Source organism: Misgurnus anguillicaudatus, unplaced genomic scaffold (assembly GCF_027580225.2).
Source record: "Misgurnus anguillicaudatus unplaced genomic scaffold, ASM2758022v2 HiC_scaffold_29, whole genome shotgun sequence".
Classification (NCBI taxonomy): domain Eukaryota; kingdom Metazoa; phylum Chordata; class Actinopteri; order Cypriniformes; family Cobitidae; genus Misgurnus; species Misgurnus anguillicaudatus.
In genome coordinates this window covers 8786805-8808478 of record NW_027395279.1, presented here as the reverse complement: position 1 = coordinate 8808478, position 21674 = coordinate 8786805, and the positions used below count along the sequence as shown (strand labels likewise).

General features: G+C 38.7%; 1 protein-coding gene and 1 long non-coding RNA gene across 2 annotated transcripts in view; one reads left to right on the top strand and one right to left on the bottom strand.

The window, feature by feature from the left end:
- LOC141362909 (uncharacterized) overlaps positions 1-21674 on the top strand; it is a 74678-nt gene that overhangs the window by 34049 nt on the left and 18955 nt on the right. The window lies entirely within an intron of this gene.
- Positions 9627-20751, bottom strand: LOC141362779 (uncharacterized). The gene is made up of 2 exons (XM_073865007.1): positions 20198-20751; positions 9627-13506 (listed from the first exon to the last, which is right to left on the bottom strand). The coding sequence occupies exon 2, from the start codon at positions 12972-12974 to the stop codon at positions 11349-11351; it is 1626 nt and encodes a 541-aa protein (XP_073721108.1). The 5' UTR covers positions 12975-13506; positions 20198-20751; the 3' UTR covers positions 9627-11348.

The window sequence follows — 21674 nt, the reverse complement described above, 5'->3', positions numbered from 1 at the left end:
ATTATCTTATTTGAAAGTGTCATGAATAATAATGTTGAGCTCTGCTCTGATTGGCTGGTTCACAAAGCAGCTCCTTTCAGTAGCTCTGTGTGTGCAAACAGACCTTGTGTTTGAGTCTCTGTAGCAGAAGAATATACAGATTTTAAGGAATAATCAATTGTTTGGAGATTGTTAATGGACGTTTCTAAATGGTAAGTGTGTGTTTTTTTCCAGTATGGACCTAACCAGTCTCATAGAGAATGAGACGTGGTCTGGGAACCCTATGCTAATTTTCTCGTATTTGAGGCGTGGTTCACAAATGCCCAGAGCTGTTTATTGGGCGCTACGATTGTCTATCAAATGCGTCTGTACATAGCTCATAGCCAATCGTTTCAATAGGCTTTATGCCCAGCTGCACTACTTCCTGAACTTCAGCCAGCTCCTTGTTTCCTGTCTGCCATTATTGGACAAACTGATTAATCCAGGTGTGCCTGACCTCAGTAGTCACAAACAAACTGATTAATCCAGGTGTGCCTGACCTCAGTAGTCACAACAATAATAATCAGACACACCTGGATTAATCAGTTTGTCCAATAATGACAGACAGGAAACAAGGCTGAAGTTCAGGAAGTAGTGCAGCTGGGCAAAAAGCCTAGTATACCAGATGACGTATGAAGAGTGACATCAATTCAAACGTAAACAACTTTTATTGATACGTGTGCACACAGGTGATAGCTATGCAACTAAACCAGTAGCTGTATATTGATATTGAAAAGCAACACAACTTAGTGGCACTGTGACAACCACAGTACAGGCATAATGACAATATGATATTAATAAATACCACTTACCATTTTTAAGTTAATTGTACTTTGTCGACAACAATGCCTAGCAGGTTGGTCCTATAAAACTTTGTGGTTATCATGTCTTGCCATATCCAAACATTCTTCTTGGATATGAAATTGTTTAACGCCAAAAGTTGCTATTTTTTTTTAAATAAACTTGCGTTCAAAACTACTTAGCACACTAAGGCTGCATTGAAAAGTTACCTTGCGTCTGCTCCCGTGTTGGATAAACAAAACTGCTTCGGTGTGTCGCATAGACGTTGTCATCGTCTTGCTGCCCCCTCCCCATTCTGTGATTGGTTCCCTATTTCAGGGGCAAAAAAGGTCCATGGTCTCCATGCTAGACTTGCAGCATTAATAAATATGCGTGCAAGGCAGCATGGGGAAACCCAGGCTAGTATGGACATGCAAAACGTTACTGTAACGTCAATAGTAAAACTTCAGCCTAAATGCTAGCATGTACCATTAACAAGCATATAGCGCTAACGCAGAGGCACAACTTTATTTTTAGCAATGTACAATCCACTTTTTTGAAAATATGCTTATTTTCTTGCTCCCCTAGAGTTAAGCATTTGATTTTTATTGTTTTTTTAATCCATTCAGCTGATCTCCGGGTCTGGCACTACCACTCTTAGCATAGTTTAGCATAATCCATTGAATCTGATTAGACCATTAGCATCACGCAAAAAAATAACCAAAGAGTTTTGATATTTTTCCTATTTAAACTTTGACTCTCCTGTAGTTACATCATGTACTAAGACCAACAGAAAATTAAAAGTTGCGATTTTTTTTTTTTGCAGATATGGCTATGAACTATACTCTCATTCTGGCGTAATAATCACGGACTTTGCTGCTGTAAGATGGCTGCAGGAGGCGCAATGATATTACGCAGCAGCTGAAAAATAGTCCTCTATGGCGGGTGACTATTTTCAGGTGCTGCGTAATATCATTGCATGTTAACATTAAAAGAAAGAAACAATCATGTTTGAGGCTCACGATATGTCCGATATACAGAACTCGTATTATTCATCCTATGCTTAGGTAAATACAGTTTTACATTATATGGTACCTTTAAAGGAAAATTTTTTCAGTAAGTGCACTGTAATACACTTTAAATTTAAGGTCACCTATATGGCATTTTTTCAACATGCAATATTAGTTTCGGGTGTGCCCAGAATTTGTCTTTAAAGTTTCAGGTCCAAATACTGTATAGATCATGTTGAAAAGTCGCATTTTTGGATGTGCTGTTTTTGGGTATGTCTCTTTAAATGCAAATGAGCTGCTGCTCCCCTCCCTGTTCTAGTCATCTATACTGAAAAACATGTTTTTAATAAAACAATCCCTTTGCTTCATTGTTTATAATGCATGTTCGGTAATAAAGTAAATACGTTTTTAAATAGAAATGATGACCTAACTGTGGTCTTTGGACGGTTATGGGTGGGACCTGCGCAGAGTGATATCAGTTTACTCAAAAAACGCCAACAGATGGTCCCATGAGACTGTTGAGGTTTTACTGCGATTTAAAAAATAAGGTGTGGGCAGATTTTTATCATTACAGGGTGGTTGTGTACACACACACACACACACACACACACACACACACACACACACAATTATGTTCAAACAACATATAAAGGAGAATTTTTCTTTAAAGTGTTGAATGCATGTAATATTATAGTCTTTGAAATTTTATAAAAAATTGCTTTTTGGTACCTACCCCCTCTATTTATTTAAGTCTTCAAATATTATACTTTTTTTTAAGTTTCCACAGCTATTGCTTTTGTAAACAATCATAATTTCCCCTTTGATTAAATGGGCTAAAAATGCTTACTTACAGTACTTTGAACCTAAAGCCACATCCGGAGACCAGAATAACATATAGAGACTTGTGGTTTGACTCTTCTTATTTAACCCATTAACTAACAACCTACTGTAGCAACCACTCAGAACACCCTAGCAACCGCATAGCACTGTTTTGCACGGCCACATTTTTATGTAAATCGAGTTATTCTACTTTCATTTATAACCAGACAACTATTTATAACTTTTAGTGTGTGAAGTTCTTAAAATGTGGGTATGTGCTTTCATTATGTGCACATTTTTGTGAGCTTTTATCTGAGCATCGATGTGGTCTTTTCCCAGCCCTTATCTCATCATCTCATACACACTGCCTTTATTTTCTTTCTAATAATAGCGCTTGCATAATGGAAAAGTGGTTGGTGATATTTATAGCTCAGTGTCTGCAGCTGAGGCTCCTCTTTATTGCTACGTGCAGTTTTTCCTTTTTTAAACCCCGGTGACTTTGCATTAACAGGTATAACCTAATGTATGATACTTTAAATATACACAGCACACACATTTGATAACACCGTAAATGTTTTTCATTATTATTCTTTATTGAATGAAATATATTTCTAATTGACTTATGATACTTTTCATCCTTTGTCGTGAGGACTGTATGCCTGTTTTATCTTTAAATAGTTTTGGAACAAAGCCATTGCATAAACAACTGCAAGAATTTACTGTCTCTGTTTTTAATTTATGGCACATCTGGACCATGATAACGGTTGCTTTGGATGTCTGTTTGCAGCTTGTTTTTCTATTGTGGTAGGTCTGTGTCATGTTTAAAACCAAAAATGACTTCACAACATGGTTGTGTTTGTTAATATTAGTTAATGTGTTAGCTAATATCATCTAGCAATGAACAATACTTCAACAGCATTTATTAATCTTAGTTTATGTTCATTTTAGCATTTAAAAGGGACATATCATGAAATTCTGACTTTTTTATGTTTAAGTGCTATAATTGGGTCCCCAGTGCATTTATCAACCTCGAAAATGTGTAAAAGATCAACCCAGTAACTTAGTTTTGGTAAACAATTCTCTACAAGCATGTGAAAAAATAGGTCATTGAAGTTTGGCTCCCCTTGTGATGTCAGAAGGGGATAATACCGCCCCTTAATCTGCACTATCCAACCACGGAACTGCCATTTAGAGCCTATCAGCTCATTTGCATTTAAAAGGCACATTTTTGCTCACACCTGTGAGTGACAATTTTAACATGTTATAATAAATTATCTATATGATATTTTGAGCTAAAACTTCACATATGTACTCTGGGGACACCAAACATTCACAAAAAAATTGTCAAAAAATTTACCCCAAGCTGTCACTAGGATGGTACCCTTTCGAAAAGTATAGCAGATCTTAAAGGGAACATTTCACAAAGACTTTTTTAAAGCAACACCAAAGAGTTTTTTTACCTTAAAATAACGTTTCCAAAAAAGTTTCAGTGGTTCATCCAAACAAAACAGGGTGAACGGCACTTTCACATTCGCTTTGCAGCCCTCTATCGGCCAAAACCGCACTAAAGAAGTTTCCAACCGTCGGGTAGCGGTCCTGTAGTTCGAATGAAAACTACAAAAACTTGCTTTACGGCAGACCTACAATCCAATCAGAGCCAGCTATGCTGCAGTATTTACGACAGTGGTAATGAACAATTACGCTTCTAACCTGTAGGGGGAGCAAAGAGCCAGAGTTCTTTAGTGTTGCTTTAAAGATGTCAAATAAATCTTTGGTGTCCCCAGAGTACATATGTGTTGTTCTAGCTCAAAATACCATATAGATAATGTATTATAGCAAGTTAAAATTGCAAATAGTGTGAGCAAAAAAATGTGCCGTTTTTGAGTGTGTCCTTTTAAATGCAAATGAGCTGATCTGGCAGTGTCGTGGTTGGATAGTGCAGATTAAGAGATGGTATTATCCCATTCTGACATCACAGGGGGAGCCAAATTTCAATGACCTATTTTTTTCACATGCTTGCAACGAATGGTTTACCAAAACTAAGTTACTGGGTTGTTCCTTTTCACATTTTCTAGGCTAATAGAAGTACTTGGGACCCAATTATAGTACTAAACATGGATAAAAGTCAGATTTTCATGATATGTCCCCTATAAAGATTTCATTTTAGTACCTCAGAGGTAGCAAATATACACATCTGGTACAAATTAGGACCTTTCAAAAGGGTGACAGCTGGGGCTATGGCAACACCCTGTTCATTTTTTAGATGTGCACCAGGTACTTATATAAATAATTTGGTAGCATAAATCAATGTGTACTGTAGCGTCCGCCACCAGACATTTATGCATTTGGCACACATTTTGATCCACCAGGAAAAATGTGGTTGTATTTATATTTTTGTTCTTTTATTGCAAATGCAGTGCTGTGGGTAAATGATGTTGAAGTGTGTGATGGAAAGCTCACAGCAGGCCAACGCTTGCAGCGCGATATTTCCGTTGTGGAGTGGCACAAACACCACTGACCTCTCTTACCCGCTCTCTCTCTCTCTCTCTCTCTCTCTCTCTCTCTCTCTCTCTCTCTCTCTCCCTAGTCAGAAATAAACCAGTAACATGAGAGCTCTGTTTTTCCCCAGTTCAACAAGAGATTTCCTCCATTTAGACAGCCATGTTTCCCTCTATTTTCCACACAATACTTTCACTTCTGTGTCTATTAACATCATTTTTTCTCTCTTTCTCTCTCCTCTCAGTGCTGACCTACTTTTTAGCTGACCTGTTTATGCGCTTCTATGCCCTCCAATCAAATACTATGGGGAAAATGGGAACCTAAGCAGAATTCATGAAGGCTGTTCTCTTATTGTCTTTGCTCCTGTTGTTGTTAACTAATATAATGTAAACATATTTAAAGGAATAGTTTACCCAAAAATGGAAATTCTGTCATTATTTACTCACTGTCAAACCTGTATTGTGTTGAACACAAAATAAGATATTTTGATAAGTGATGGCTACCACACAGTTGGCGGTACCCATTGACTTACAGTAGGAAAAACAAATTACATGGAAGTTAATGGGTATCATCACCATCATTAATCAAAATCTAGTTTTTTATTTAACACTAGACAGGTTAGTAACAACATGAGGGTGAGTGAATGATGAATTTTTAGATTTGGGTAAACAATTCTTTTAAAGGAAAACAATGCGGGCGTGCATGTTTAATCTTTGTACAGCGCTTCGTGAATGTGTTAGCATTTAGCCTAGCCTCTGAAAAGTATAGCATTGTTAAACTATGTTCTTACCTCAACTTAGACGAATTGATACATACCTATCTTTTTTCAATGCGTTCACTTAATCTTTGAACAGCGCGTCGTGAATGTGTTAGCATTTAGCCTAGCCCCATTCATTCCTTAGGATCCAAACAGGGATGAATTTAGAAGCCACCAAACACTTCCATGTTTTCCCTATTGAAAGACGGTTACATATGAGCTACACCAGTAAGTATGGTGGCACAAAATAAAACTTTTGTTTGGAGCCATAGGAATGAATGGGGCTAGGCTAAATGCTAACACATTCACGAAGCGCTGTACAAAGATTAAACGTGCACACATTGAAAAAAGATAGGGATGTACTAATTCATCCAAGTTGAGGTAAAAACATAGTAAAATATTAAAGAATGGTGGTGTTTTCCTTTAACAATGTTATACTTTTCAGAGGCTATGGCATGGCAAAAGCGCCCCTTCAATCATCTTTATCTGGCCCGCTGGTCAACTTTGTCTGATTTATAATCAGCGTGGTTACTTTTACCTTTCCACTGTACATGACAAATAACAGCCGATAAACGGAAAGGAGTTATTTATCAATAAAACTTGAATCCTTTAAAAACGATTGATTACTGATAAGTAAATTGTTAACTATAAATATTATTTGTACACTGTAAAAAAATTCCGTATAAATTACAATGGTATTGCAGCTGGGTTGCCGGTAATTTACCGTAGATTAACATTTATGGAATTTACTGGCAAGAGTTTGTTTAAAGTTAAATAAATTTTTAATATTAACAAGTCTTTATCTTTACAGAATAAAACTATACAATAACAGACTCATGCAAAGCATTCTGGGAACCAGAAATCATCATCAACCTTTTTCTGATTTTTGCTTCAGATTTTGTTTCCCAGAATGTTTTGCTTGATGCTGTTTTTTTAGTTTTACTCTGTAAAGACAAAGACTTGTAAATGTTTCATGTTCATTTAACTTTGAACAAAATGTTGCCAGTAAAAAACATAAATTTAAATATACGGTAAATTACCGGCAACCCAGCTGCAATTTCTACGGAATTTTTTTACAGTGTAGAGTAAAGGCTCTTGCGCCAAAATTAGATAATCTCCCATGTTGACAAGGATTTACGATAAAACTGAAATTTTATTATGACTGTCACTAGGGGGCGAACTCTGACATTCGTGTCTGAATGTAGTGTAAAATAGAAAGTTGATTTAGCCTATATTAAAATATTGAGTTTTTCAGTAATTAAAAGGGTACAAGAAGCGTGGATCTTTCTGAAAATGCATGTTTTTTTATAAATTATCTATAAAAAAGTAAAAAAGTGGTAAAAGTTTTGCCTGCATCATATTTACCATTTTAACATCTGACCCTCGAAGAAGGGTATACTCTATAGATTGTTTCATCAGATGCACATGCGATAACGCGATGCGCGTCTGGTCCGAACTTTACTTCTGTTTCAGTTTTTTTTATAGTCTGACTAGTTGCTAAACTGAACTCTTGAACAAATACCTCGTCGAAAATAACAAATGTTTTGGTCATCTACGTGTTGTTTATTTTGCTTGTTATATAAATAAACTACATTTAAAGTATTTTGTTGTTATTAATTCCTAGTGGAGTTTACCGGAAGTTGCGTGTTGACCACGAAAGTCGCTTGTTTATGTTGTTACTGCTGAAAAGGTCTATAGACCCCTGGGCTATAGTTTTATTGCGTCTCTAGTGCCATTTTTATGTTGAGTGTATACTGTGTATCAAACGCTAAATTGATTCTGGTCATTCTTATTTGATCCATTTTGCTGTCATGAAAACATAGCGTGGTTTCAGTTTTTCAACCAAAATGTTGTGATTTAGTTATGTTAAGAGTCATTTTGTTAACAGGTGTGGACAGCTTTTGGGGTTATAATAGGAACAGTTTAGTTTTGTGTCATGTTGCTTGTATAGACAGGGTCAAGGTATCAGACAGACATGAACAGAATTAATGTGTCTGTCTGTTTCTCTCTGACAGACTCGTTTTGAATGGTAATCTCTTATGTCAGCTTTGCGTTTGTGACCTGTCTCTCTCTGAATGTGTCTGTCCTCACACACACACACACACACACACACACACACACACACACACACACACACACACACACACACACACAGATTGTGTAACATCTATGTTGAAATGTAATCAGAACAAAGGTTTGAGTTTTAGACGAGCACAATTGCATTCAGAGAATTCAAGTCATTTCTAAAGGACAGGTTTTGCTCGATGCTTCAGGCAGTGTCTCTTTACACGTAGGCCTCGTTGGCACTAAAAGCAACCACATCCTTGATCCTGTAAATAAATCAGATCTGTACTTTCTAAAAAGTCTGAGGGGAAAGATTTTCTACACCCTGTATTTAGGCCATTTAGCTGGAAAACACCTGAAATGTATCTGTAGACCTCTATATGTTCTCGCCAGCAGGCCAGACCGTTCCCTAAAGTGTAGGGGACGTAGCAAAACAGGGGTTACTATTTCTTCTTGGAAATCCATTCGGAATATACGTGTGGCTAGGATCCTGTTCGACTGCATTGCTTCTGCGTCTTTGTTTATTCAACTCAAAATATCTCGCTGATTGACATCTAACATTGTCTCTGAGCGGTGCGTGCGCGCCTGCATGGGCGCCCTGCGTACATCGAGTACCAGTTCGGCGAACACGGATGTTTTGCATGGTAATAGTTTAACCGGCACAGACTGTAACTAGGCCAGCGTTACATAAGCGTGGTAAGCCTGCGATAAAGCTGGTGCTATGTGTGTCAGTGTGTCAGAATCTCGTGATGGGTTAGATCAAGATATTCAATGCCCTTGAAATTTAATACCAGATTATTCTGAGAAGAGCAAAGGCGTTGGTTCGGTGTATTTTCCTTTTTTTCTATCTTATCTTGACTACAGTGAAATTTCTATTATTGAGATATTCAATCCTTTTTAAACATACCGAGGGTTCACAATCTCCAAATTAAACAACATTCAAGTGCTATTGTTTTAATAAGTGCAAAAATCCTGGACTACAAATCCACAAGTATCACTGGTATGTTTGTAGCAATAGCCAAAAATCTTTTTTATGCCACAAATGATTAAGATATTAAGTAAATTCCATGAGGATATTTTGTAATTTTCTTACCGCAAATATATTAAAAATATATTTATCATTAGTAATATGTGTTGCTAAGGACTTCATCTGGACAACTTTAAAAGCGATTTATTTTATTTTGTACCCTCAGATTCCAAGTTTTCAAATAGTTGTATCTCAACCAAATATTCCGGAGCCCCTAATGGGACATGGAGCAAAAATTAATTATTCAATTCAATTTTATTTATATAGCGCTTTTTATAATTGTTAATCGTTTCAAAGCAGCTTTACATGAATAGATGTAGGGGAAAACACACAAAAAAAACACAGAAACTATCGCGTGCGCACGTGAAACTATCGCGTGCGCACGTGAAACTATCGTGTGCGCACGTGAAACTATCGCGTGCGCACGTGAAACTATCGCGTGCGCACGTGAAACTATCGCGTGCGCACGTGAAACTATCGCGTGCGCACGTGAAACTATCGCGTGCGCACGTGAAACTAAACTTTCGATTTTTTTACTCCAATGTCACCTTAGGGGCTCTGTAATATATTGTCATATATGATAATATATAAAAATTGACCCTTATGACTGGTTTTGTGGTCCCAATATAAAGAATGACAAAAAACAAACGTATGAAAATCTCAACATTATCATTTTTATTTTTTTTAAGAATATTTAAAAAAATGCACCCAAACCTACCACTGAAATTTAGTGTTTTTACAATATGCATCAAAACAGAGCAGCAGAACAGCAGCGTCACCATCCACTCGAGAACAGCGAATGCTCACATTTTTCTCCATGTTTCTTTTTGATAAAAACCTTAAAGACATCAAACATCACTTACTGTATATAAAACACACACAAGGGCTGCGGGATAGTGACATTTTGATGAGCAGTTACACAATCGCAGTAAACGAAAAAGTAAAGACGCAGTGATAAACAAGGACAACACTTTGCCCCAAACATTTCATTTGAACACACAATACAGTGCCATGAGGAAATATTTTACATTTGTACACAAGTGCCATAAATTAATCTCACTTATTTAGAAAAATATAAAAAGGGGTTCATAGCATTTACAGAAGTAAAATTATTCATAGGAAGATGTAGTATGCGGGGAGAAGAGTAAGCCAACTTGGTAAGAGTAAAGCCTGCTATTACTTATCATCCATTTATACTGACGTAATTAAACGTGTGAGAATGTATCAAGAAAAGCTCAGTTATTTTTAAATAAAGTCGAGAAAAACAATTTGGCTTCTCATCTATAGATGTATTAGGGTGATGAACCAACCAACAAGAAGTTTTTACATCAGTGCATGTCTAAGGAAAACAATAAATAGGGTGCCTACATAAAGCAGCCTTTCGTTGTTTTAAAAGGTTAAACATTTACCAGGAAAATACTTTTTATAATAGTGTTTCTAAACCAGCCATTTTAGTGAGCAATAACTGCCGAGAATGTTTTTTTAGTAACTATAACGTACAGCTAACACCAACCAATGTATCTATAAAGGCTTTGGAGCATTTTGTAATTTTCCTATAAAACCACAGTTTAAAAAAAAAATTATTGAAAATTTAAAAAGTAAAAAATTAGTTTAAGGGGTTTTAAATGGCAAACACATCGAGACAAAAACTTTACAGTATACTACCGCATAGGACAAATTCATTATCTGAACTGCTTTCTTTTTGTGTAACCTTTTTTTGTTTTCCTCCTAAAATATATTAATATAATAATCACATTTTATACATAAAAATCAAGTGCTTAAACATGTAAAGTAGTTGACTTTTGAGGGAACTAGACTGAACTGTTGGAAAAGCAAAGAGAGGTAGGGAGCAAAAAGAAGTATGAACTTAAAGCCACATATCTTTGGTCAAGGGAACATTCCCTGAATCTTTTGGTGTTTGGTATGTTTAAAGACAATAAAAAGCCACCTGCAGGTTATTTAGATGTGTAACAGTGTCCACAAACTATGAACGGGGCACTTACAGTTATCTATTTACAAAGAAAAATCCATCATGTCTCACAAAGTGTAGCTATTGCTGTTGAATTTAATATACACTCCGACAAAGACATCTTATGTGTGATCAAAAACATCTGAATTCATTAATTAATTTGTAAAATTGCTACTGTAACCTTAAGGAGGAGAGCAAACAATTCAAAACAAACAAAGTTGGTCTATACATTATGATACAGTGCGTAACGTTTTGTCCTGATGCTATCCTGATGTTCAGCTAATATCTCATCCCTGGGCAAAAAACAGGGAATGGTTAAAGAGTCAAAGGATCAAAGCAGGACAGCAAGATAAAGGGAAACGTCTCTCTGGGCTTTCCATCAAGCCCCCACAGTCTCACTTTGCTTTAGTCGTGTCTCTTGTTACGACTGTTACGTGTGCTGGAATCCTTCTTTCCGCATTCGATCCTTGCTCCCTCTGTTGAGGTGGCCTGCTTGTAAAAGCCTTCAATTGACTGTCTGTCTTTTTCTCTATGAGCCTGCTGGCTCGGTTGAGACAGTGCCAAATAAGGATGCTGAGGTAACAGCTGGATGTTAGCAGGCGGAGTTGTTGGCGAGTCTTGAGATGTTGCCCTGTCATTGCACTGAGCTCTGTGCTTGAGTCTCAGTTTGTGGGGTAGGGCTGTGCCTCTGATTTCTGCTTGGCCATCTTTGCACTGGCTCGGTGAGGAGCTTTGAGTCATGAATGCATGGGTACCTGTATCAGAGCAAGAAGAAGAGGGAGACTCCTCATCATCGGTGGAGCCCTCTTTATCAGAGCTACGGGGATCTCCGTCGCTTGAGGAAGTGTCCTTGGATGAGCGAGGATAATAGTAGCCTTCGTGTCTCAAGCCTCCTTCAAATGTGAGCACAGGTGGCTCATCATCCTCTAGGCTGCCGTTAGATTGACGGTACTTCTGAGTTTCATCAACATCCTCTGGTCTTAGTAGAAGGTCTGGGGCAGCCACATCAACTCTTTGGGTCGCTTCCTGGACAATGTAAGCCTGCCTTTCAACCGTTTCATCATCTCCAAAGTCAAAAGGAGGAGAGTCCAGAGTCTTCCTCTCCATTTGTCTTGTCACCTCTGCTAAACTTCCCATTTGTCCCTCTGTAGACTGGGAAAGGCTCTGCTGTTGCCTGTGAATCATTTCCTGACTTTCAACAGGATAGGAGGCACTGCCTGAACGGTACAGGATGACGCTTCTTTGAGCAGACTGAGGGGTGACTGGACTTGCAATGTGCTTTTGTTGGTTGGTGGGATAACTTTGTTCAAAGGTGTGCTGGTGAAGTACTGCAGGCAACCTAGAATGGATGTTGAACATGAGCTGTGTGTTGCTGCTATCAACAATGTCCATGTCAAGTCCCACCTGTTCCTGCTTGATGTTATAACTCAGCGGCTCTGGGCTGTCTCGAGAGGAGCCATCGGACATATCCGAAAGCGAACCTCGTGGGGAGTATTTTGCCATCATCACATGGCTCTCGCCTCGAACAGACTGCTCGGTTTCAGAAGAATCAGAGTTCATCATCATCTGAGAAACACTAGGGAAAAATCGATTGGGGGTTGAGGAAGATGTTGTGGTGTTTCCGGTTCCACTGATCTGCTGACTCTTCTCCACATAGGAGGCTGTGCTAATGAGGCCAAACCTGAGCTTAAGTTGTAACAGCTCAGTTTTCAGGCGCACATTCTCATCATTAAGTGCCATAACTCTTGTCTCCAGGACCATGTCGTTGATGCGCCGCTTCTCCCGGGAACGTTTGGCTGCCTCGTTGTTCTTGCGTCGCTTTTCCCAGTACGATGCGTCTTTTTTCTCGTCAGAGATGAATTCGCGCTTGCGTCTGCAGCTCATGTTCGGCTTAGGTTTGAGAAGGCGGCCCTGGCGAGGGTTAGATTGAGGTGAATGGAGAAGGTCGTCGTAGCCTGAAAAGCCGTCCAGGTTTTCGGATGTTTCGCTTGCACTGGAATTCGTGGAGATTTGTAGGTTTAAACTTTCCATTGTTGCTTGACGAGAGCCAGTTTGGGATCTCAGGGATGGGGTGAAGAGGAAATATGTCTACAAGAATTCCTGTAAAATCTCCCAATGTACGATGGACTTGATCACTTTTCAGCTAAGTAGCTGGATCAGCGAAAACTTTATGAGGTATTGTAGTTCCTGAAAAGCTGAACCTCATTGATTTAGCTGACGAGTGTCTCAGAATTTTAGCAAAAAGAGATGAACCTCTTTATGAATCTGCATTTAACAAACTCAACACCTTTTTAGTGAGTAAAATCTGCTTTTACACTTTTTTTTAGCTGTGACCTGTGTCCCAAAAAATCCAGAAGTTTGGAGTAGGACAAATCTTTAAAGACTCTTGATTCCTTTTGTTTGCTTTCAGTTTATTCATTCGCTCTTCCAAACTGACAGAGATGTGTCCCAGCGCCTCGGGGGTGTTGGAGGATGTAGGTCACTCCGTCTGCCACGGACCGTTAGCCTCTTGAGAACGAAAGCTGATGGTTTTTGAGCCGTCAGTTGGCTGTTTGATGAAAGGCTGCAAACATAAAAGAGAAAAGACAGATTTGTTAATCCTCGAGAGTTAAAGCAATCACAAATTGCCTCTAGGCACATCAAATAAAGCATTTCATTTGTAGTAACTTAGTTTGTGTTGGTGTCATTTTTAATGAACCTCTCCATGCTTCTTTGGGAAAAATAGGAGGTTCAGCTTTGGCTCTCTCATTTTTTCCCGCTTCATCTACACTACTCTGACAACCACTGAATGTTTTTTGTTGCCCGGCAACCACCGTCTGACCTCCTAACCATGCTATTGATTTGTGTCTGCGGCCTTTGACCTCTACTGTCTGACCAGACTTTGATGCTTGTGAAGCAGAGATACAAAGTTATATGCGTCTGAATTACTCAAGCGACACTTTCAAATTCATAGAGAGCCAAAAGCTCAACAGCATTAAAGATTGTTTCAGATTTGCTTAATTTATGCTTAACCTTTGTACAGAATTTCCTGGCAGGACTGCACGTACGGTAAACATTAGCAGTGAGGACATTATTTGCTTTAGCATTATGAAATATTAGCCTGCATTACATCATCTGCTCTGTAGTGAGCCAGCACAACAAGGGTTTTGTCTTATAAAACGTGAACGTTAATGTTAAGACACATCCTCTTTACTGTTGAGATTAAACAGTCGGGTGCACAAAGGGGCACTGTGTGAGGGACCAGGGAACAAATTCTAAAACATTAACATTAACTGAAAAATAAGAAGCAAAGAAAAACTATGAGGAAAGGCAAACTTGGTAAAAAGATTGATAAAAGCCAACTCATTCTTTCTGGTTTAGGAATTGAGGTCAGGTCTTAAATAAAGGGGAAAATCAAATGGTTGCGAGTTGAGATGAATGGGTGGGTAGAAGTCATCTAATGGAAAACAAAATAGATGATTAACACATCACCCATCGTGACCTAAACTGTCTTAAATATCAACCGTTGGAGTCCCTTTATCCTTTGCATGGGCTGTTTTCATGGCTGCAAACATATGATCTCATTCTCAATAGCTAGTAGTTGAGCTCAGACTACAGATGGGATACTAAAAAAACAATCTAAGTTAAAATGAGCTCAAATTTAATTTGGGTCTCTCTATATTTAATATGCCCTCTAGAATATGATAAACTCATAATACATTCGTAAGTCAGAAGGAAATCACCACAAAACAAGTTTGTTTTGAGAGTAAAAGCACTTCTGTGCTTTTGTCCTGATACTTAAAGGAAATAGTTTGTTCTTTAAACTGAGAAATGGCAGTAATGTTTTCCTATACATTTTTCAGGGACCATCCTACCAATGGCTTACTTGCGGTTGACGTTGCATAAATGCGATGGGGAAAGATTGTGAAATCCTAATATTTACACCATAGGTGGACCAGAGCCAATTATGATTTTGAGAATTTTATCATTTTGTTTGTCTTATCTTATTTTTTTAGTTGGTAGATTGAGTAACTTAGTACTAAATATTTTTTATTCATTTAAACCATATTTGAAAACCACTCTCTTGCTAAACTACAATGCTACGTACACACCAAATGCAGGGCATCGCGCTACCTGCTCTACATTACTCGTGGGATTTAACTTTATGTCATGCAAATTTTTCGCTTGAGTTAAATATCGCCCCATGTGAGGACGCGTCTGATCGCATCTTTGCATTGACTTTGTATGTAATCTACTCGCGCAAATCGTTGAACTTGCGTTTGGTGTGTATGCCCCATAAGTATTGCAACACCTCTGTCTGCCGGTAGGTGTCGCCACGAGCACAATGATTTTATACACTTCACCATTAAAGTCTTCAATCTGAGACTAGATAAGGAGTTGGGGGGTGTACGTCAAAGTGTTTAAACGCGGTTGAAAACGGCATGCAGACGCCGACAATATGTGCTTCCCAGCTCTTTTTAACTAAGCGATTTGGTTGCGTTAATACTTCTGCATTGTTTATCAGTCATTGATTGATGCGCCAGTTGGTTGTTGTAATATTTGTCCCGCCCCTCCTGCACTGAGCGTTTTGCACAATGTTTACCATTTTTCAACTCTCTGCGCTCAGCTGCTGCCGTTTTGAAAAGCGTGGCGCTTCCATTGGAAACAATTGAAAACATACGCCAGTGTTAACGCCTTGGTGTGCACGCCCCCTTAGACCAAGACCACGCCTTTCTCATAACCTAAAATTTGTAAAACCAACACTATCTCGTGGTGATCTTAAAGTATTTTACAAGGTGGCTAATTTGTATGAATTCGTACAATCTTTCGTACGTTTTAGTATGACCTGGTTTCTGACCTCCCATTGATGCTGGTTGAAGGGGCGGAGCTTCATTACTGCTTTTTTTAATAATCACAACATACAAAATTTGCCACTTACGAATTCCCATGAGATCAAGCAGGTAAAACAGCACCATGACTGGTGTGTAGCATTGAATATGACACATGGATTCGAAATTCCCAGTGTGACTAATTTAAATCCTTGTGCCGTGATCGGAGCAGCTAAAATGAGTCTATGCAGTTGAATGCAGTGTAATCCGATAATCTGCCTGCTCTCTATATGGGTTACGGTCTCGTCATCCCAGACATATGAGGGAACATTACGTAACTACAGACAGCTGATGGCTCCCATCAACGCTTTCGGGTCTGTTCTGGTTTGGTCTGTGAATGCAAAAGGAATAGAAACTACGACGTGTTACCTCTTTTAAGAGTGCACACTGAGAAGGGGTTATATGCAGTTTAAAAAATAAAGAAGTGTCAGTGATGTTAAACTGGTACGAGTACGAGCTGAATGAACTGGAGGGCATTTAACTGAAGTGCAAAATTGAGCACGAAATGGGACTGACCCACTAACCCAAAAACTGGGCAGCTCACAAAAAACACCCTGGCTTTTCTCCCTGGTACTCAGATGTAGGTCAGGAGTGCAACAGGCATCACAAGAGAGGGATGGGGAATTAAAGCGCTTGCTAAAAATAGAGCGCTGAGCGATGGATTGAGGATAAATGAAATCACAGAAGGTAAAAAAATAATGTGGAAAACAGCTGTGCCTTCATCTAAATATATATCCAGATTTTTGTTTATCTAAAAATTTTAAGCTATATGCAGGGTTCCCACACCTTAGTTAACGTCAAATTCAAGGACCGTTCAAGGACTTTCCAGGTCCAATACCCTAAAATTCAAGGACTAAATGTGGGGATACATTTCAAGTGAGAGCAAGGTTACATCGTGTTATCTTTTAAGATACATTGTTACAGTTCCCTTTCGAGGGGAACTCGTGCTGCGTCACTGCCGTGACACTTTAGGGACGCCTCCAGGGGTAAGTGCGTCTGAAAGTGTATATCAAATTCAACCAATGGTGAGGCTTAACGACAAGGAAGCCAGGAAGTATATCACTATCTGAAATATTGCAAAAAGGCGGTGTTACAGGGACGCAGGGAATATGGCAATGGAGACGCAGCGTCTCGTTCCCTTCTCAGGGAACAACAGTTACATACATAACCCGAGACGTTTTCATTTGTCAAACACAACTATGCAAAAAAGCATTTTGGTATGAATCAACATTCGCATACAGAAGATAAAGGCATTTAAAGCAAACAGTTTAGCACGTGTGCTTAAAAATGCTAGAAATTTTATGATATTATTCTACACTACACAGGAAATAATATGGATTTTTTTCCAGAAAACTTCTTACATAAAATAGATTCAAGCACTTTCAACGACCTGTATCTATATTATCAAAAACTTCCCAGGGCCTTGAATTTTTCCCCCAGATTCACAAACTTTCAAGGACTTGTGGGAACCTGTATATGTATATATAAAAGTAGCTTAAGCATTATGAAAGAAATACAAAAGTATTATCAGCATAACTGTAAATGTTCTTATGCAATTTCCTGTATCTCAGTCGGTAAAGCAATGCATAAGCAGTGCACAAGGTCATGGGTTTGATCCCAGGGAATACATACACTGATAAAATGTTAGCTTGTAATGCACTGAAAGTCACTTTGGATAAAAGCATCTGATAAATTTAATGTAATGTAATGCAATTTCGAATAAAGGCTTTCAGTCCACCGTAAAAATCACTGTCGCCATTAATTCTTCAAAATAAAGTTAAATGCTACTAATAACATTCAGTGGATGAGTTATTTTGTTTCTTGGCCACACCCATTAGTCACCAAAACATATTTATTTTATTGCATTAGCAACAATACATCTAATAACCAGATTAGCTTTGAGATGCCAAAAGCCAAACCATCCAAAAGACTTCAGACGTGACACACCTGTTTGTCCGTTATTCAAATACACGTGCCGTGGATTAATAATAACACCACTTTAAATAATAATGACCCGTCATTACCTACACTTAAAATTACAACGGGTCACTAAAACTCATTTTGGCTATATAGGACACGGACCACGGTCAGCTTTCACAGGGGAAAAAATAGCATGTCTGGCCCACTGCAGTCTCAACTTGGGCGAGGCCTGGAAACTATAATTCAGCTCGAATGTTTCATGAGTTGTGTAGAGCGTTTCAGTAATGGAAACAATGGGAAAAGGCGGGGGTGCTGGATTTCATTGCGGCCATGTAATTGACCCTAAGGCAGAATGTAATATTCGGCACGTGGGCTCTTTTTTTCCCCCTGGATTCCATGCCTGGGTTTGTCTCCTCCTGTTGGGAAAAGGGCAGGCTTTGGATATGCACTGTGTTTCTATAAACACTCATATCATCCTTTTTTTTTCAAAAAATTAACGCTTTGTCCAAGTCCATGTGTTTCTCCAGTCACATGTGCTCCATTGCCCTACAAAACTTAACCGTAATTTGCCTCTCCCTTTAGCCACATCGACACAATAATGATGCACCACCTTCCTTTTTTCCTTTTTATGGCACAAAATACTGAGAAATTTACTGACTGAATATACAGAAACGTATGTTTCTTCATAGGGCACTGAACTTACAAACAGTGAGGCTGCAATTAAGCGTTTTTTTTATATATAAAAAATGAATCTGTATAACATTTGAGAGAATTATCCCCATCACTGCTTTTATTACTGTGTGCTACTGTACCGATGCACAACTATACACTACACAAGGCTTTGTTTTGGCAAAATGTGCTTTTTTCTTTTGGCAAATAAGGGTGTGTTTTCCCGAGTCTATGACCTACTTTCAGCTCTGGCACACACAAAGCAGTTCACCAGATGCCACCCGATGCCCATGATGTCGCAAAGACCCCGGGTTTCTTTTAATTGCAACTTCTCATTTATTGCTCTTACGCAACACACAATAACGTCAGAAGGAAACCACAAAGCAAGCTTTCCCGCAATCTCACATCCACAAATTTTAGTCTAGCCATGCATGCCAAGTAGTAGATGTAGAATTGCTCTAAAAAATGCTTTGCTCTCTCGAAACCAATGGTGTGTCCGTGCACATTGCTACCCTTATCTGTGAGATGGCCTATGGTGAAACAACATATTACGTCATAGCGAGATACCCATCACACTACCTCACCCACTTTTCCTGTTTTTATGATAAACCATCACAAAAACTCAACAAAAAAAGTTATGATCAGCTAAAAAATCATTTATGATGACATTTGAAATTGGTGTTGTACTTTTATAATATCTGGAAATTGTACATCAGTCATTGACTTAAAGCACTATGCATAGTATTCAGTACACATACAATACTAGCCTATATGAAGGTTTTTTCATTTTAAAGATTTTGTAAGACAGATAAATTATAAAGCATGTGTATTAACAGGTAATGTAGTTATAAAAACCCATTCACTGATATCTAATAATCTGTATGCATTTTACGCACTAACCTACTCATTGAACGTTGATACATGATAACTAAACAATTATGATGTTGTATTTCATGATACTTATTAACATGGAAAATTATACTTTGTAAGCATATTATTATTTATCTTTTAAAACCCTAGACAGAGAGTTGACACATTGAATTACAGTTTTAAACCAGGAAAGGGTTAAACAGATTTGACTAGCCTAACGTAAACACCCGCGTTAACCTTTACCGAGCTGCACGTGACTTCGAGAAGCGTGTCGCGTAACCAAACTCCATAACCCAAGTGGACATAACATTTAAGCATAACTTTTATTGATAAATATGCGATAAACATTATTTAACGCTTAACTTATTCAAAACATTTTATGAATGCTTTATAATGCAATGATGTTTTTTTTTTGTAAATAATATTATCATTAGGTGTTAACTGGATTGATGGTGAGCAATCGCGTAATATTGATTATGATAGAAAAATCACAGCTGTTAAACCAGTGCATATGCAAATGCGTAATGTAAATACTGACATGCACCCAGAACCTTGTTTACATGCATGTAACGTACAAAAACTACGTGTAGCCTATCTAGTATAGAAATGTTTCGTCAATTGTTACGTGATGTCCTGTCAGCGGATCGCATGGGGTCCTGGCCTCGCCTCAACACTGAAAACATGCATATACTGATTAACATCCCAATGCGTCCTTAAAGCATAAACCAACAACCACTGACTATATCAATGAATGTGCCAAAACATTTCTATTGCAAACACTCTCATGATTTTTAATTTTCCAAAATTTTGCAATTCACACCAAATTCAAAGAAAGCAACCTTCGGCATTTCGATTTTCACCTTCAGTTTGTATCACACACTGTATGCGCGCGTGTCAAGAAGTAGCCAGGCAAATGCGCAAACCTACCGTTTGTGGCTTTGGTGAGCGTATCCAAAATATCTGGCGTCCGCTGGCTTGAATGACTCTCGTCCACCCTTGGCGTTAGCCTCGGTGATTTGGATAAAAGAGGCAAAGTGATCCCCACACAGGCTGATCTTTACGCATGGGTCGCGCAGGCGTGCGCTTTTGCTCCGGTTCCTTGTGTTTTGTTGGCGAGGTGCTACACAGTATCCTGCTGCTCGCCGCTTCTGTTTAGAAATGTATGTTAGTAGGTCAGCAGTTGCATAACAGGACGCTTCGGGTGCCTCGTCACGTTTTGTTTCCCTCTTTCTCTCATTTGCCCCCACCCACCTCCCTCCCTCTGACCGAAAGCCTTTGGCGACGTGAGCGCGTACTGGGAGGGATCAGTCGGTGGGCTAGACGCACTCTGTCAAATGTAGGACGGAGATTTGTGTAATAAGGTTACTGTTGGGATCCGGACATCTGTAGTGACTCTTGTGGCTTCAACAGAAGATGCTTCATTGATGGAATTGGAACCGTGACACAAATGGCAAATGTTTAAAATGAGATGGAAAAAATGCGCGTGAAACAATTCAAAAATTACTATACACATACAAATGCAGACGACATGAAACACACGCAAACAACCCTAAAATGCCTTTTTTTTAAAAATTAGAATTTTCTAAATAATTTCCGAGTTAACTAGATTTTCTCTTGTTGATGAAATACAACAAGTGAAATGTATTGTCAAATGTCTCTGTTTTGCCTGCTTTAATCTCAATTGTATTGTGCTGATGACCTTGAATTTGGTACCCAACAGCCCCTCCCCCACTTCCGACAACCCCCGATCCCACCCCGCCCAGCATCGTCTGGATGAGGTTGTCATGGCAACCGACCCGCCCAACGTCAGGACCAGCATCCCGCTGAATAGCAAAGATCAAGCAGGGGTCAGTGCACTACACTTGTTCTGGTATGTCAAGGTGGCAGGATGTCTTTTAAATCAATAGCGAGATGCAATGTGAATGGAAAATCTACGTGGACGCAGGGATACGTGGAGAGGGCTTGCAAATAACATTGTGCCCCCAAATAAACAGCTTGAGAGTTTAGTTCCTTATATAGAATCGTGAAGCTATTTATATTTCTTGACGTCAGCCGTGTGCTCTTGGGAGAGCTCACTTCTTGGGGGGGGGGGCTAAATATATTTGCTGTAGGAGTTTTAGTATTGATGTAAAGTGAATATATGTAAATTATGGGGTTTAAGCTTTGATCTTAAATCACGTGATTCTGCATTACAAATCTTGGTGTGTCATTTAACTCGTTTTATATTATTAATGTGGCTCATAATGTTTAGATGCAGAATGGCAGTATAGAAATATTGGAAATCTCACATTTTACTGCCCTCTTGTGGATTTAGTTGGTGTTACAACAGTAACAATATATTGTATACTATATTGTAAAAAAACCATGTTCCTTGTAAGTCGCTTTGAAAACGTATGCCAAATGC